At 43.4% G+C, this 17,264-nt stretch overlaps 1 protein-coding gene across 4 annotated transcripts in view; it reads left to right on the top strand.

Annotated features, from left to right (window-relative positions):
* hdac4 (histone deacetylase 4) overlaps positions 1-17,264 on the top strand; it is a 130,476-nt gene that overhangs the window by 74,409 nt on the left and 38,803 nt on the right. For all 4 annotated transcript variants that reach the window (XM_080902325.1, XM_080902323.1, XM_080902326.1 and 1 more), the window contains 9 exons: positions 2,639-2,815; positions 2,897-3,042; positions 3,835-3,985; positions 5,903-6,023; positions 7,814-7,932; positions 13,241-13,369; positions 13,481-13,587; positions 15,919-16,038; positions 16,343-16,553. In XM_080902325.1, coding sequence (XP_080758451.1) covers positions 2,639-2,815; positions 2,897-3,042; positions 3,835-3,985; positions 5,903-6,023; positions 7,814-7,932; positions 13,241-13,369; positions 13,481-13,587; positions 15,919-16,038; positions 16,343-16,553 — 1,281 coding nt within the window. The remainder of the gene's footprint in view (positions 1-2,638; positions 2,816-2,896; positions 3,043-3,834; positions 3,986-5,902; positions 6,024-7,813; positions 7,933-13,240; positions 13,370-13,480; positions 13,588-15,918; positions 16,039-16,342; positions 16,554-17,264) is intronic.

Raw genomic sequence — 17,264 nt, 5'->3', positions numbered from 1 at the left:
TAGTAGCCCCTCAGTTTGAGGATAAGTAGCTGTACTTAGTTTATTTTGCTGCCTGGCTTTAGCCTTGCACTTGGCCATTGATCACAGCTCCGTAAGTGGCCGGCCATGTTAACATAATAAAACATACAAAGGCATTTGGCTTTTAAAATTGCTTCCCATGTAGACGCACAGAGGTAACCCAGTGCTTCTAAAACACTGTTTGCACAACACAAACCGCACAAAGGAATATGCATCACAGGGACAAGGGTATATTCAGGACCAGCTGCTCCGAGGTGGGGAGAGGGGGACTGCTGTGGCACAAGTTTAGCACTGTTTTTGGGTAAAAATTATTTTGGTTCTTTGGCGCATGTTTTTGGCTGAGAAACTCGCTCTGCTGTGTTTGAATCGTGGCACTAAGTGTCAGCTTGTTGGCAAAACGTGTGTGTCTGATAAGTTTCATGTGTTAGTTTACTAATCTGTGCTGCGAAAACACGAGTTGCTCCATATTTCATTTCAGGTCATGCGAGACAGCTGCGTTTGTTGTTTTATTGTTTAGTAATAAACATCTAAGGATTCCATAGGGTTGCATGAAAGTTTGGATAGCTGAATTTGTACTTTGCTGTGAAGTGATTGTGTGTGTGTGTGTGTGTGTGTGTGTGTGTGTGTGTGTGTGTGTGTGTGTGTGTGTGTGTGTGTGTGTGTGTGTGTGTGTGTGTTGAGTGTTTGAGTGTTTGAGTGTTTGAGAGCGTGTGCCAGAGGCCTGTTTACAGGACATTTGTGCCACTCAGTTCATGTGGAAACATTTACAGTTGAGGTGGCATTAATTGAGGTCCAGCTCCATTCATGTTTGTCACCACTGATTGTCAAACAAAACGTTTTGTTTTGTTTGACCTTATTAAATATGTGTGTAAACAGCTGACATGTTTGTGTAAATGTTTGCGTGAGAGGCGAGAAGGGGGCTGAATTTGAACATGGTTCAGTGCGGCTGGCTTTGTTTGGATAACATGGTTGATTGGGACCGACGCTTTACTCAACATGGCAGTCACTGTGGTCCTCTAATGAGGCTCCTGCATGTAGACACAGATGACTCACCCGTCACAGTAAATGCTGCTAAATTCACCTGGCGTTATGTTTTTTTTAAGAGCAGCAAGAGTGGCGCAGCTGGATGGTAAACTCTTAAGTCTTTAAATAAACCTCCACCCTTGCCTAATTAATTCTAAGCCTAGTCCTTTTCATCTTTTCCAACTGAAGGATTTAACAGAACTTCTAATGTCCAGCCTATAAACAAGTCCCTGCAAGAGCAGTGATACAACCAAACACACACACGTGTGCACCAGCGAAGCACCAGCAAGTCTGGCCTAGCCACACCCTTCTTCTCTCCCATGCTGTCCCATTGGGTGGTGTCAAGTTTCTCCCCGCACTGAAAACCTGCCCAGTACCAAAGATGTCATTGGACCTTTCCTGCAAGTAACTGCAACTTCATCGCCACCTCATTGGCCACCAGGGATGCCAGAACATCCACGATAGGCTGGGGAGCCTTCGCGCTGGTTTTAGGTTATTGATCGCTGGTGGAGGGCTTGGCGTGGTGCAAGCTGCTTCTCCACACAGCAGATATTGATCCGAGTAGACCAAATGGTGCACGTGAGGTTTTGATGTATAAGTCAGAATTTACTTGCATAGATAAAAGGTTTATTTCAAAAACTGAATCTGCAATTTGGATTGAATGGAGTAGCGTGCTAATGGTGTTTGATCACAGCATGTTTTATTCAAAGATCAAGGCACAGAATTTGATTTTTTTTCTCGTTTCCCTGGTGTGCTACTTTTTGTGTGTAAGCTGCTGTGTTGTTTGCTTGTAGAGAACTAATCTGATTGCACTCGTACCCTGAGCTGTTGCATGACAAGCAGGGGTGTTGAAGCAGGGCATTACCTTTCATTTACCATGGGGCCCTGTGCGACCTCGCTGGATTATTCATATAAAGCAGATTAAATGATGCAGACTGAGTAAATCATAAAGGAAGCAACAAAAACAGATGGGTCTTTACGGTTTATTCCTGCCTGCTAATATTTTAACACCTTGTCGTGAGGTTTAAAAAGTCGATTCCTGCGACCTTTTTCTTTACGGTGTCACGTCTGAAGTCGTGACGGCTGTGACACAAGCAGTTCTGCTCACACACACACACGGTAACAAACCGAAACGCAGACACGCACAAATCCTTGCTGTGAAATTCATGTTGGGGTGGGATGGGCGGTGTTTTCGCTCTCTGATGTTTGTATGGATTTACATAAACACGTTTTCTCCCTCTGCCGCTTACACTGATGCTCTGATGATCTCCGGCTTTCAAAATCTCAGACACATTTTATGCTTTCGCTGTGTCCCTAATGCTCTTATCTGCTGTGTACAGCTATAAAAACAGACTTAAGTTCTCAGTGCTAACGTTACAAGCAGCCGCGAGCACCATGAAGTGTAATGATGAGTGCAGCTGGCACGGCCACAGAGTTTGGACATCTGATGTAACAAGTGTCCGTCTGTCTCATTTGGATCAAAGAGGACATGATGTTTTGGCTGCTATTAAATGAACTTAAGATGATCTTTAAATAATTACAAATTTAATGTGAACATATAATAAAATTTCCTGCTCACTGTTCCCTGCTGTTTCAGTGGACGTGAGCACAGCGGCGCTGCCCTCCACCGCCACAGCCATCCTTCCCATGGATCTGCGCATAGTGGACCACGCTCACCACCACCAGCAGCAGCCCTCCTTTGGCTTGGTTCCTCCACCCCACCCCACGCCACCCACCTCCACGTCTACTGAGACAGGCCGCGGACCAGTCATTAGTAAGTCTCCGCTTATCTTGCGGCATTCCAGCCCGTAGATGTAGATGCGCTGAGTAATCGCGTCTCCAAAACCTCCCACAGGCCAGCAGGAGCAGCACCTGCAGCAGGAGCTGGTGGCTCTTAAACACAAGCAGCAGCTCCAGAGGCAGCTACTCATCGCAGAGTTTCAGAGGCAACATGAACAGCTATCACGACAACATGAAGCCCAGATGCAGGAGCATGTCAAGGTGAGGTGTTGTGATGAAGATGGAGAGGAGAAAATTTCCTCTCCTCCCTTCTGTGTGTGTGTGTGTGTGTGTGTGTGTGTGTGTGTGTGTGTGTGTGTGTGTGTGTGTGTGTGTGTGTGTGTGAGAAAGCTGGATGGGGGTGAGGCGGGAAATCTTCCTCGGATACTGTAGAGCTGTACTCAGCAGAAATATGCCTGGTGAAGGGCAAACAGAAACAAATTGAATTTAAGTGTGTATGCTGGTGTAATCTGATCTAGTGCTGGTACGTTTTTCAGCAAATCACCCAGCTGAAAACGCCCCAAAAAACCTGACTGTGTTGCCATGACCACAAAACCAAAAGGTAACAACGACTGTCATTTTGGCCTGACTGCATCTCTAACGGGCGTAGCTACCTCGATGCCACCCGCTTTGAACCTGGATGTGACAGCAGAGTGACCGTGAAACCCTCATCCTTACTGGCTAGTGACACACAGGTCGTTACAGGTTGCTTGCCAACAAGTATATTCCGGATAATCCAATATAAAATAAAATAACAAAAATGAGTGGCTGAGCCCATAAATTCATCAGGAGAGTGTTTACAGAGAACCGTTTCCCCATAGACTTCTGTAGGACTGGAACCACAGCTGTCGCCCCCTTGTGGCCATTAAAAATAATGCCATTCTATATTAGCTTTGCTTTTCAGACTCAGTCTTTCTTGCTTTCTGTGATGTTATTTATTTATCTGCAGATCACCATGGCTAAGTCCTTTCAGCTCATACTGATTCTTCTTTACTCTCCTCGTCCTTCTCTCAGCACCAACAGGAGTTACTGGCGCTCAAGCATCAACAAGAACTGTTGGAGCACCACAGAAAGATGGAGCAACAACGTCACGAGGAGCAGCTGGAGAAGCAGCAGCGGGAACACAAACTCCAACAGCTCAAAAACAAGGAGAGGGGACAAGAGAGTGAGTAGCGACTGCCACAGAGAATTATTTTTAAAGAAAGCGACCAAGAGATCTTCATCAAAAATGTGCACAGTGTTACTGTAAGAAGGTAACGTATGGCCAAAATAGTCAGTTCAGTGCTTGGATTTACTCCGCAGTGGGATCAAAGGTGTTATGAACAAAGTCTTCGTGTTCGACCGAGCTCTGCTGTGCGCTGCCAACATCTGCTGTACCTGTGCAGAAACACTGTGTCATATTATCACAGCAGGTGACAGAGGAGCTTGGCCCTCGCAGCCCCTCTGTCACAGCACCTGCAGTTACAGCACAGCAGTCAGAACAGCCTGACCTCACACATTCACCGCAGGGAATATCATAATAAGACAGCCAAGACGGGGTTAGAGGGGCGAGACGTCGTGCAGAAAGACGTGTCGTCAGTTTTTCTACAGGCGGACTGATTGTGAAATAAAATGACAGCAATAAAGCTGAACCAGGCAATGTTCTCTCTCTCTCTTTATTCCCTTTAAACATATTTCTTGGTCTGGTATCATTTCTTTAGACATCATTGCATCAGTTATTTAATCTCTGTGCTCACCAATAACAACTGGGACAGAGCAAGATCATCTCTATTGTTTCCTCTACTCAAAATATTCGAACTCTCCTTTAAAATAAAATGTGATTCCTTATTATTTTAGCAGCATCAAGCTAATTGTGTTTCTAATTGTTACAGCTAAATAGTACTCGTATGAAAGACTCACTGCGTAATTGACTTTGAATTTCCTTGTTGAATGGCGCTTTGTTTATAAACTTGCCCTTTCGATGACATTTCTGAGCCACACTTTACTAAATTGCTTCTTCACTTGTACTTATACTTGAATCAGTCTTGTAATATAGGAAATATGCATCCATCCATGCTGCTGTGTGTTTGTGCGCATTTTCATGTCTGTAAATGAACAAAACGAGGTTTTGGATACGACCGTAAACACAGTTTAACGAGGAGGAAATGGCTCACGTATTCCTGTATTTGTACTGATATAATATATGTATATGTATATATACACACACACACACACACACACACACACACACACACACACACACACACACACACACACACACACACACAGTGTATGGACCCCCACTTTTCAGAGCCATTATTTTTTTCCAGTAATGCCCTTTTTCTCAATCATTCTGCGCTGAGCAGAGTGAGCCGACAGTTTGACGTCTATGGAAAAAGCATTGGGTTGCAAACAGAGGAAGCTTTGTTAAGTACTGCACTAAATTGCATCTGAGGCAGTCTCATAAAAGCCAATTTGCTTCAGTGGCAAAGCAGACATTTTGGGATGTCAGCACTTCCAGCTGCACCATGATTTAGGGAACATGTATTAGCTGTTGTCATTTTCACACAGTGAATTTACCACTTCTGCTCTGAGGCTCGACACGTCACCTGTTATCACTCCTACTGTCACATTCTAATGAAAACACACCTCTACTCTATTCTCTACTTTCTGAAACCAGTTTTTTAAGCCCGGCTTCCCTCGCTCTTCATCTCTCCTTCCCTCTCACCTGCCTCTGTCTCCCTCCCTTGATAATTTGTTTGTTGCTGTGAGAGGAGGTTGGTAATTGAGGAGAGACCAGGAGCGGAGTGAAACTCGTGATGCACGTCTTCGAGGCAGGTTACGTAGCGCTGCAGTGGTCTCAGTGGGATTTCAGTGACACTCTAATGCAAGATTGTGCACTCTGATTGTAGAACTCAGATTGCCATTATCTGTCAAAGTATGGATGGATGTAGTTATAATCTTCCTAGTGTCACAGACTGGAGAATATGGCAGCAGCTCTCGTAGGGCAAAAGGTTCTTTGTGTTTTGGTTGGGAAGGACGTGGCTGTGCTGAAAAATGTTCGCTTGCTTACTGTTCTGCCCGTCTCTGTGTTGCTGTGCAGGTGCAGTCGCCAGTACAGAGGTAAAGATGCGACTTCAGGAGTTTGTCCTGAACAAAAAGAAAGCCTTGGCTCAGCGAAACCTAAACCACTGTCTGCCCAGTGACCCACGCTACTGGTATGGGTGAGTGTCATTGTTTTTGCACACGTTCTGCAACAACCGCGTCACAATTTGTGGAGGAATTCCTGAATATCTGTTTGGCTGCACTCGGAGTGTAAGTAGTGAAAGTGAATTTCTGAGTGTTGCATGTTTTTTTTTTTTTTTTTTTTTTTTTTTTTTTTTTGCCAGTTCATCTCAGTGAATAAACATTTTACCACAAATGCATTGCATTAATTGCCAACTTGACCCAATTCGGTGGAAAACTGATAGCAGACTAAATTAATCTTATTGCTGTTTTGTTGCTGTCTTGGCACAAAGTCAGTTTGAAGATGGTGGCTGCCCGCGAGCAGTCACAGACTTCCCCCACCTTCAAACCAACCATTTCAAGTTCATTGCACACGGAGGTTGCAATGAATCTCCAACCACTGTGTTCCTTATTGTGACTGTACCATTGTGAACGTGGTGCCGGGGTTACCACCGTCCATCTGTGTGGAGTTTTGATGTCCTCCTCCTCCTTCTTCCTTCTAAAGTCAAACATTTTAAAGATGAAAGAATTTTAGAGCAATTTCTTCACACGGGTCAGGAATTAAATGACAAACCCCTGAGCCCTACACTGATGGCTCTGTTATACCGCGGTCCACTTTTCTACTTCTGATAGAAATCAGGATGCGACGTTTTGGATTAACATGTCATTAACAGCTCTCGCTGCCACCATCAGACTGGTCTTTCATACATCAGGTGGTTTAATATAGACTTTGTAGATTGATTGAAGTGAAAAGACTTTGTTTTAAATGCTTTATGTTGACTTCTTTTAAAACATTTTCACATCAGTATTTCAATAACCTTAATATTCAGAGCTATGAAACATCAGCATGTCATATTTCTCATGCATTTACGAGAGTTTGGTTGCTGCTTTTTTTTTTTTTTTAAATCTAAGCAAAAAAAGAATCGACACTAGGAAAAATATCAAACATAAAAACCAGTGATGAGCAACATGAAAGTCTCTCATCATCCTGGCTTTGCAAACATGGCGAACCCCGTGGTGTTATGAACTCCTGTTGTGTAGGCGTCTGTCATTGATGTGCTTTTGTGTTCACATCAAATTTCCAACATCAGCATTAGCCTCTCTGAGTCGAGCTGCAGAGAAAACGTTGAAGCGATGAGGCTTTTTTTCCTGTCAGTGTTTGTTGTCAGTGATTGACAGCTAGCTCTCTTTGAGGTGTGTGCGCATGTTTGAAGTGGGCAGAGAGAAAAGACAATGGCACCTCTCCTGTGCTTTAAATATTTGAAGAGGCTTTAAGCAGTCAAACATTTCTGCCAAGGCAGGAGATGATGGAATAATCAGGAGGACTGTGCTGCCAGTCGCTATAAATCACGCTTATCACGGTTTCCCCTTTCTTTAGGGTTCTCTCCGTTTGTTTGACCTGTTGGCATTCTCCTCACTTCTCTCATGCGTGTATTCCCTCTCTGTTTCACCTCTGCCTCTGTGCATTTTCAGCCCGTTTACTTTCCTAAAATGGAAAAAAAAGGTTTTCAGCTTTCAGGCTTTGTCCCTCTAGCTTTACCTCTTTCTTCCTTCCACCCACGTCATTGTCCACGCTCTGACGTGTCTAGCTGACTTTGGAGAGAAGACACAAGCTTGTGTGTGGGTATGCAAGTATCAAAAGTCACGTATAGTAATAGATTGAGCTGGGAATGTGTCGTGTGTACAAAGCCGGCGGAGCAGAGTTTCCGCATTCATGTAGCACGTTATACTGATACTGTTTAGTGTTTTTAATCGTCTATTTTGTGTTGTTTTTTTTGTTTTTTTGCAGAAAAACTCAGCATAGCTCTTTGGACCAGAGCTCACCTCCACAAACGGCACTGTCAGCGTACAACCATCCCATGCTGGGCACATACGACTCCAAAGATGACTTCCCTCTCCGCAAAACCGGTACAGAAGGCTTTGCTGAAGTTGTGTTGATTGTTGACATTCTCCACACTTCCACAGTGCTGCACTGATCTTCCTTCTTCCTCATTTAGCAACGTGAAAGTTTTGTCTTACCGGTTATCAACCACATGAAAAATTACGGGAGCTCTTAAAATTGTTGTTTAAAAAGATAACACGGAAGATTGAAGATAATAGAGCCCTCTGTTTGCTTAGTAGTCCGTTAGCTTAGCATTGCGTGAGGACTGGAGGCGGAGTCTGTCTAGACACACACTAGATTTTGCTGTTTTGGGTTTGGTTTTTTTATGAAAAGCCAAAGTAGAAATGACAACAATGGGCAGGTTGTCAAGCAACCAGCACAAACTCAAAGATAAGAGACCTGAAATGGTTCTGAAAAAACATTTGTCTTGGTTTCAAGGTCTTACAGTAAATGTGAGTGGAAACATTTTTGTTTACGGTCAGCTTCTCCTTAGAAAAACTCTGTAGGCTGTTTGCATTCTTTAAGATTTTAACCCAGTCATTCGGTCACACGTCTTCACAGACACCATGGATCGCTCCGGTCAACAAAACAGCGCTGAAGGAAATGTAAAACAAACTTACTGCCTTTTGGTTGCATCAGATTCTGTCCATCTGTCCATATTAAGCACAGCCAAGCTGTGATTATTCACTTAGCGTCAGCAGCTGCTTTGGCCGTATCACTGGCTGCTTTCACAGCTGGAGGCCAAACTCTGTGTACTCTGCACTCTTGCCCACCTGCTGCGCATTGGAGGCAGGAATGATTTTTCCTGGCACACAAACTCACACTGCGAGTTTCAACTTTCAGGGACACTTTATGTAATTCAGGAATTTTCCCCTGAGAAATATCCACAACTTAAAAATTCTTCCCACTGAGCACTGACACAAAGCTTAATGAGGAGTTAATTATATATCAGAGCGCGCGTGCAAAGACCTCTTTAAGATAAGTGTTTTGGATTTTAAGGTATTTCTGCTTGTGCGATATAACCAGAGAAAGAGATGGAAAACTCGATTGCGTATAGACATACAGATACGGCTACTGAGGAACTGTTGTGTCAGAAGTGAGCAGGACTGGCTGAAGTGAATATGTGAACTGTGTTCGGAGGAAGTGAGTGAAAGCAGTCGCCGCAGTCGTGCACTCTGCTGACGCTGGAGCTGTCACACATGACGTTTTTGCCCTATTATGTTCACTGAATGTGCATTAAAAATTATTTTTTGACTAGCAAGTTCAGGCACACAGTATATTCCAAAAGGGGCTCATTGTCCAAGTATGGAGGGCTTTGTGGTAATGACTCTCAGAACACAGAAGGCCACTTTGAACGCTATGGCAGGAAGTCTGCAAGGCCTTCACGACAGAGGCAGACTTGTCATGCTGACCCCATTTCTCCCTGTCTCTTTCATACGAGATCACACACTGACATTCCCATAACACACTTTGCACTAATGTCGAAGCATGCAGGATATCCGCGTGCAATTCAGAACTTTCCTTTTTCCTTCTTTTATCCTGCTCGGCTTTACATTTTGACACTCCTTTATGAGCTGCATGTCTCTGGTGACTGTAGTCAGGAAGGTCACGTCCTAGCTTCGAGTTTAACTGCGTTCTTTATTGCTCCTATCTAACCCCAGGATGAACACTTAGCACTTCTACATATTAAACTAAACAAAAGGTAAATCAAGCAAAAGACTGACTGTTCGTGATGTTGCTGGAATGTGAATTGGTTGCGCTATGCTCTTATGGGTCGCTCTGGTATGTTACAAATGGCGGTAAAATAGCTGAATTGTAAAAATGACTCCATTCTTTCATTCTCGCTTCTCATATACGGCTCGGCTGTCGCTGGTTTTAACAGTTGTGTCTCCCCTGAGAAAACCTCAGTGTTTATAATCAAAGGGAAACTGTTGGCGAGCTCTTTGGTGTCTTATGTTCATATTTATTTAATGTGCCCGCAAGAAATCTTTTCTTGAATTATGGTTTTTAATCACAATGCTGTCTTTTCATGCCATAAAATGGCTTTAGTGAACTGCTTAATCAAAGTTGATTGACTTTATTTTATTTTTATTTTTTGTAGAACACATGCAAATGAGACAAAGGCTTGTCTATATGTCTTTGTGTCTGTGTCCATCTAATCCATTTATCTAATGTAGATCCACATATGATGTTTCTCGGAAGCTCAGTTGATGAGTTTCAGCAAACTGCTCTATTGATTTCCATAAACCTCCCTCCCTCCCTTTCCTTGGCACAGCAGCACGGCTTCCCCCGGCTTGACTCCTTTAGCCCGGGACTCCTCTGTCAAAACAAATGAGCATCTGATCAATATGTTTTAGATCTGAGAACCGGTTTCCCCGTCACCTCCCTATTAAAATATTAAATACCACATATGCAGATGTTTAATCTGAGATATAATGGATAACTTGAAGTGTAAGGGATCAGAGTTTTTGTCCTGTTCCGTGAACAGGAAACCATCAGCACGATTCATATAGCCACGTGACGTCAGGGAGTCTTGATGCATGGTCAAGCATCCAGGTAGGACGTTTCTAGAATTTCATCTGGATGTTTTGAGGGGGTGATAAAAGATATAAAATGTGCCTTAAATTCAAATATGTTATGCCATATCACATTTATCATGCTCGGACTGTTGGTTTTTAAAGTATGTGTTATATAGGTTATAAAAGTCCTTCTGGTCCCATCTATTATCACACCTACAAGGCCACACAGTTATGCTGCCTAATGTCCTGCTCTGGTGGGAGATTATCTAAATCTGAAAAAAAGAAAAACAAAATCGAGGCAGTACTGTAACAAGCAGTGTGTCCATGAAGAGTCAACAATAAGGAGCAGGAGAGGAAATAATTCCAGAGAAATGGGCTCTTAGACTAAGCCAAAGAAAGAAGGGCATGGATGGAGGTGAAGGAGGCACAAAAGGCTGCAATAAAACGCTATCATCAGCAGAAAAAAGAACAGTCTGGGCCCTCTGCAGCGAGTGTGTTCGCACGTGTGCACACTGGTGTGCTTCTGCCCAGTCGGCATTAACACCCTTCAAAGTCACTGTGTCCTGAGGTGAACACTCCCATTGTGAATGGTGCCCAGCAAAGACATACACCCTGCTTCACCCTCCTTCCTCGTCTCTTTAACGTCCTTCTAATCTCCAGCTTGTCCTTCGGTAGCGGTCGCACTCTAGCCGCTCCCTTTAGCACTCCATATCGTAATAACTCTCACACACAAAAAACAACCTTTGTGGTTCTTTCTTCTCAGTTTCCATCGCCTGGCTGCTCATGTACACAATCTACAGACCAGAGGGATTTTTGATTGCAGAAACTTTTTGGTCTATTTTTAGTCTGGTCAGTAGGATTTGAACTATAATCAATCGTGTTTGAGCAAGCTTGCAGGGAGGTAAACGCTCCAGTTTGAGAGCAACAGAGTGGCTCAGAAACATCGGCTAGCATCTGATGACTATTTAGCTTTTTCTTAGTTATTACTAATGTATCAGTAAACAAGCAGGGGCATGTGACTCAGTCCACAGGTAGACCTTTGATGGAGGTGGATCAGCTCAGTTTCTCATAGGTTCTCAGCACACGGTTATCTTACTCTTGCCAGTATTTAAACGAATAATTGAATCGTGTTTAAACCAGACAGAGTCAGTCAGGTAAACCAGTTATGTTGAATGCTTTCTTTTATGACAGCTACAAACTTCATCAGTGAATGCTGGCATTCATACAAAGATAACACTGATTGCCTTTTTTAATGGCTGAGAACTACACAAAGGCCAACTTTTGTTCTGTTTTGTTGATTAAATCAGAGATTATTAAAGCAGAGAAAATCTGACGTGCAGTTATTATCGGGGTTTTTTGTCAATCATTATCGTGTCAGCACTGAAAGAATGGTCAGGCTGTTACAGTTCAGCATGTCATAGTCTAAAATATAACTTTAATGCACTGCGCTCCTTTTCTCACAGGCTTCACTCTCCCAGGGTCTCCTCCTGTTAAACTAATGCATAGCATTTTATCCTCAGTCTCCCCGTCCCTCTTAACAAAGACTTTGGAAGAGTGCCCTCCACTAAGAAGGTCTTTTTTAAATAATTGACTTTCATAAGTTCTGCAGCACTGTTCCCCTTAAAATTGAGAGTGCATTTGAAAAAGTACTTAGACATTATAGATTCATGATAGTTTATCTCATCCCCGCTGACCAGGTGGTATAATGAAAGCTAGCACCTCTTTGAAGTACATTAAAACTTGGTGCATTATCCTACTTTGATTAGCATTCTAGGGGCCAGAGGGTTTGTAGTGACCCAGAATAATTCTTCTGCTGCAGAATAAATCTCCACATTACACAAAGAATCAATCGCTTCCACTTGGCTGTACCAAAAAGCCCCGCCTCCTTCTCTGAGGCTAATGAATGAGGCATGGTCTGTTTGATACTAGGTCAGGGGACGAGCATAGGGTCAACTGGTGGTCAACCGTCCTGCTTTACCTAAGGGAACGGAAGGAAGCCAGTGGAGTAGAGAATAAATCTGCCTTTGTTTGGTAAACTGCCTACAACAGAGACACCAAAGCAGCACTGCGCAGAAAATGTCAAGCGCGGATGGTGACATGACAGGAATCCCGGATATACCGTACGCCTGCCTCTGACAAGCCTCTGCACCTCATGTAGCGCCTTCCCACACCACACACAGCATTTGCGTAGTAACCTAATTGAAAACACTGTCAGTTTTCTTTTCATTTTTCGTGTTTGTATTAAATTGGAAGTGTCTGGAAACAAGCAGTGTTCATTAGCAGAGCGTGAAGGCAGCATCATTAAGCGTGGGGTCAAGGAAAATACCATTTGGCTGCTTCCCCTGGTGTTGCACCGCTTCCCGCTGTCACATGATGATGGCAAACCTCAGCTCCCAAATATGTCAGCCAGTGCATACAGTGTGGTCTATAGGGACAAGCTCATTAGCACCGCTACACACCAACAAACGAGCTCCCACTCGTGTGACCCACAAATCTGAGGGCCAGACTGCCAGGTTAGAGAAACTGTGTAAACTGTAAGTCATTTATGGGGCGAGCTTGAGCTGTAACACATTTTATTTTTAGAAATGGTGTTTTAGTTGGAAATTAAAGGCCTCTAGCCCTGTCGCAGCTCAGCTATTTCAGTTATAGACATTACAAACAGACATGAGTTTAAGTCAAAGAAAGTCTGATTTACTTTAGGATGTAACATTTTAGCGTCTTTACATTGCAATATGAAATTCTTTGAGGTGACAGTTGTAGTGACACTAAATCGTTTAAACTGGATTGAAATGTATGGACATTTGTGTCTTTTCAGCCTCTGAGCCCAACCTAAAGCTTCGTTCTCGGCTAAAACAGAAGGTGACGGAGCGTCGCAGCAGCCCTCTGCTCCGTAGGAAAGATGGACCCCTTGCTACTGTTAAGAAGCGTCCCCTAGACGTCGCTGGTAAGGACTCCTGTCACTGTTGTTTTAAGGTGCTATCACAAATAGTCACCCAGTTTGATGCATTTCAGTGCAGAAAGTTGATTCATTTTTTCTTCATTGTATGTACTCTAGAGTCTGCATGTAACAGTGCACCAGGCTCAGGTCCCAGTTCCCCCAACAATGGCTCCAGTAACATCCCCACAGAGAATGGGATCACAATCTGCAGCAGTCCAGGAGAGGTAAACATCATGGCATCTCTAATTATAGCGTATGCACATGTGTGTTTGTGAAGCAGGACACCAGGATTTGCAGTGTTAATTTATTTTAATAGAGGCGTCAGCCTGTGAGTATATTTAATCCATACACTGTATATGAAAGATGGACTTGGCCACCATGACTAGGGATGGGTATCGGTATCCCGGTTCTGACATAAACGGTAGTAACCAGACCGAAAAACAGCGCACATTTCGGTGCTTTTTTCCTGAGATGTGATACACTTCAGATTCTAGCCAATCATTTTACGTTTCCAAGGATAGTAGGCGGGCCCAGGTGCGTCCGTTCTTTTAGAGCAGAGCTACAGATTAAAAATGCCCAAGGCAAAGCGGTTTTGCTGTACTTCACAGCAAAAGATGCAAACTCAGCAGCCTGCAACAAGTGCTTTAAGCTGATACTGTGATACTGTGCAAAGGAGGTAACACCAAGAATCTGATAAAACACCTGGCGACGCATAGCATTTTGTTAAAAGGCGAGAAATGCACCGTATTTGATAGCTTGCTGCGAGACCTCACACCGTGCACATCTACTGCGGGCGTGGTGCATGTTATCGGACGCGGAGTTAGCAACATCCCCCAAGAACCGGAAGAGGAGAGTCCTGGCCCCTAGCCCTGCCAATGTAGAAGAAATGGTGAGGATGATGATGCAGCAGCAGCCGTTCTTCTCTGGGCGAGTAGCTTAATGTTGTCCGTGTATAATTCACGTTGAGTAGGCTAACCACGTTATTACATTAATGCATGTAAGGTGAACTAGCAAACACCGTCGTGGGTACATGCAGCTGTCTTCTTGTTTGATGGCAGGTACTCCCTCCACCCTGGCCAAAAAGGCTAAAATGACCAAAGAAAAAGTGGAAAACAGTTAAACATGAGAGGTTTTTGGACAAAGTGTGTGTTTTCCATTCTTTAAGCACCATTTAAGCACCGGCACCATTTTAAAAGTACCAGTTTGGTACTGGTATCAGATAAAACCTAAACGATACCCATCCCTAACCATGACATCAACCTCTGCTGTGGTTAGCAGTTTGTAATAGTAAACTATACAGATGCACAGATAGCTGCTTATTAGTGATAAGTAACAAAAGAACATGATACTAGATTTTCACTCTTCAGAGAAACCTGTCGCTTCAAACAGCCACACCTTTTATTTCCACATGACTCTAAGAACATTTAACTGGGCGATAGAGTCTGCGTCAGAGGACAAAAGTGTTCAAGGCCCAGAGAGACAACCAGCTTTCTTAGAAAAGGGTCTCACTGCTGTTTCAATAAATAACAGCAATGAGACTGAGAACTAAATTCACACATAATCACACAAAACTGTGTTATTTATAGTACTCCAGGAATCAGTCCTAGATAATACAGTCATAATGTGTGAGTCATACAGGCTACACAGAAAATTCAAGGACAAATAACCCGCATCACAAACTTTCTCAGGTGCAAAAATGGTGAACTCTGCACATCTTGAGACAGTTGGAGTCTCCGAATGTGATTCCTGGAATCCCATCGACATTTTTTTTAAACATTCTGCAATTTTTAAGTGATCTCACATTTTATAACGAGCCGCACGAGTGGATAAAAAACATGTTTTACATCCAAAGAGACACGAGGGGTACTTTCAAAAGTCTTGCATGGGCTCTTCAGCTCCAAAATCATCAGGTATTCATCAGTGGCCTTCAGCCAGCTAGGTTAGGTACACTCTGAAGTTAACCCTGTTGCTTCTGTCTCTTTGGGTCTGTAACCCTTTCATGACCGAACTCTGTGTAAAAGAGCCTGGACCACAGCCTGACCCTGTGGTGTTAGGTGAGGTATAAAAAGCTCCATACAGTTGACATAATGGGGAAAGTAAGTAGGAAGACCAAAAGAGTTGGTGCCAGGATGTAAACATGTTTATTTCTGCTATTCTGTTATTCTCTGTGGACTCATGTGCATTTGATGCCAGCCTCAAGTGGCAGTTTGAGGAACTGCAGTTTTTGGCTGTTAAGCTTTGGCTTCATTCTTCACCTGCAGAGAGACCCGCATCTGTTTAATCAGTGTCATCATTTAAGTCTTCATAAAGCAAGTCAATTTTAATTTTCGGGGGAAGTTTTGATTTTAGGTTAATGTTATATTTGGATTATTCATGTCATAGCTGTGGTTACATATTATGGTAAATAGATTTAAATGAATCTAATATCCATGACTGTGTGCCCGTGGCTGCGTGTGCATTTGTATGTGTGAGAGAGATGGAAAAGTCTTGCACTGTACACAGCACTGTTTTCTTGGATCTGCACTGTATTTATGTCAATGTGGATGTGTCTGCAGACCTCGCTGCTCCAGAGGCTGGCAACACGGGAAGGGTCAGTTAGCCACCTCTCTCTCTACACCTCTCCGTCTCTGCCCAACATCACCCTGGGCCTGCCAGCCACAGGACCTGCTAGCACTGTGAGTCCATTTAAAAGAAAATACCACAGAATCAAACTTTTAGATATCAGAATCAGAATCAGAATACTTTATTCATCCCGAGGGAAATATGACATTAGTTATAGCGAATCGTTCATTAGTTGTACTGTAATTACTCTCATCACTGTGGAGAAGGTTCATTGGTTAGTTTCCTTAGAAATACAAAGGATATTACAGAGCCTGTAACTGGATTTGAACTCGTCAGTCTTGTCATTGCCTTCATTCTTTCCTTCTTTCCCCACCTTAACATCTCTTTCTCCCTCTCCCTGCCTGTGTGTCTTTGTAGGTGGTATCGGGACACCAAGATGGCGAGAGTCATCTGGCATTGCCTGCATTGCAGCAGGGCATTCCACTGACCCCTCCTTTCCTGCCCTCCCACCTGCCCTCCTACTTGGCATCTTCAGCACTGGACAGGGAGGGCCCAGGAGGGGGCACGGTGGGTCACAACCCCCTCCTCCAACACATGGTACTGCTGGATCCAAGCCACAGTCCAGTGGGTCAGTTTTCACTGCAACATTTGCAGGATTTTTATTTTTCTCTCTTTCAAACAGTGGGTGAGGTCTGAATTATTGATACTGTGTGGTCCACCGAAAGAATCTACAGCCCAAATATTTTGCAGTATTATGTTTCAAAGTGTGACAAAATAATTACTGGAAAGATTACATACACACAATTCAAGGTTCTAATGATTTGGGCAGCTTATAGTTTTGAGAGCATCACTGGAGGAAAAAACGTCAACGATTTTTAAGGAATAAAATAAATACGATTTTTGTTTGAGATTATTTGTCGTGGATTCGGAAAATGACCTCACAGTTCATTCTGTACTGCTGCAATCTGTGATCTCATTGGCTATTGTCTGCTGAATCTGGCCTCTAAAGATGAAGGCCGATCTTTTTTGGAAAGCTTCCCATGAAGCTGGCATATATGAGGGCCAAGACTTCCTCTTCCTTCTGCTGTTCATTGTTTATGAATGGAGATGACTTAAAAACACTAATAAAGACCTAAATAGCTGTCAAAGGATACATTTTGCCAAAATCAATCCTTTTTTGGCCTTTTGATTGCTCAGATGTGATTCAGCCTGAGGAGTGAAACTCTGTCACTTACAGTACATTTAATGCATGATCTATTTTACTGTTTATATTGCAGGGGCTGCTTGAACCAAGCTACTGAAATTTATAAGTGGAGACAAATGTGGCAAACTTGTCTGA

This window comes from Rhamphochromis sp. 'chilingali' (assembly GCF_963969265.1).
Source record: "Rhamphochromis sp. 'chilingali' genome assembly, chromosome: 14".
In the NCBI taxonomy this organism is placed as follows: domain Eukaryota; kingdom Metazoa; phylum Chordata; class Actinopteri; order Cichliformes; family Cichlidae; genus Rhamphochromis; species Rhamphochromis sp. 'chilingali'.
This window is presented reverse-complemented; position numbering and strand designations above follow the sequence as displayed.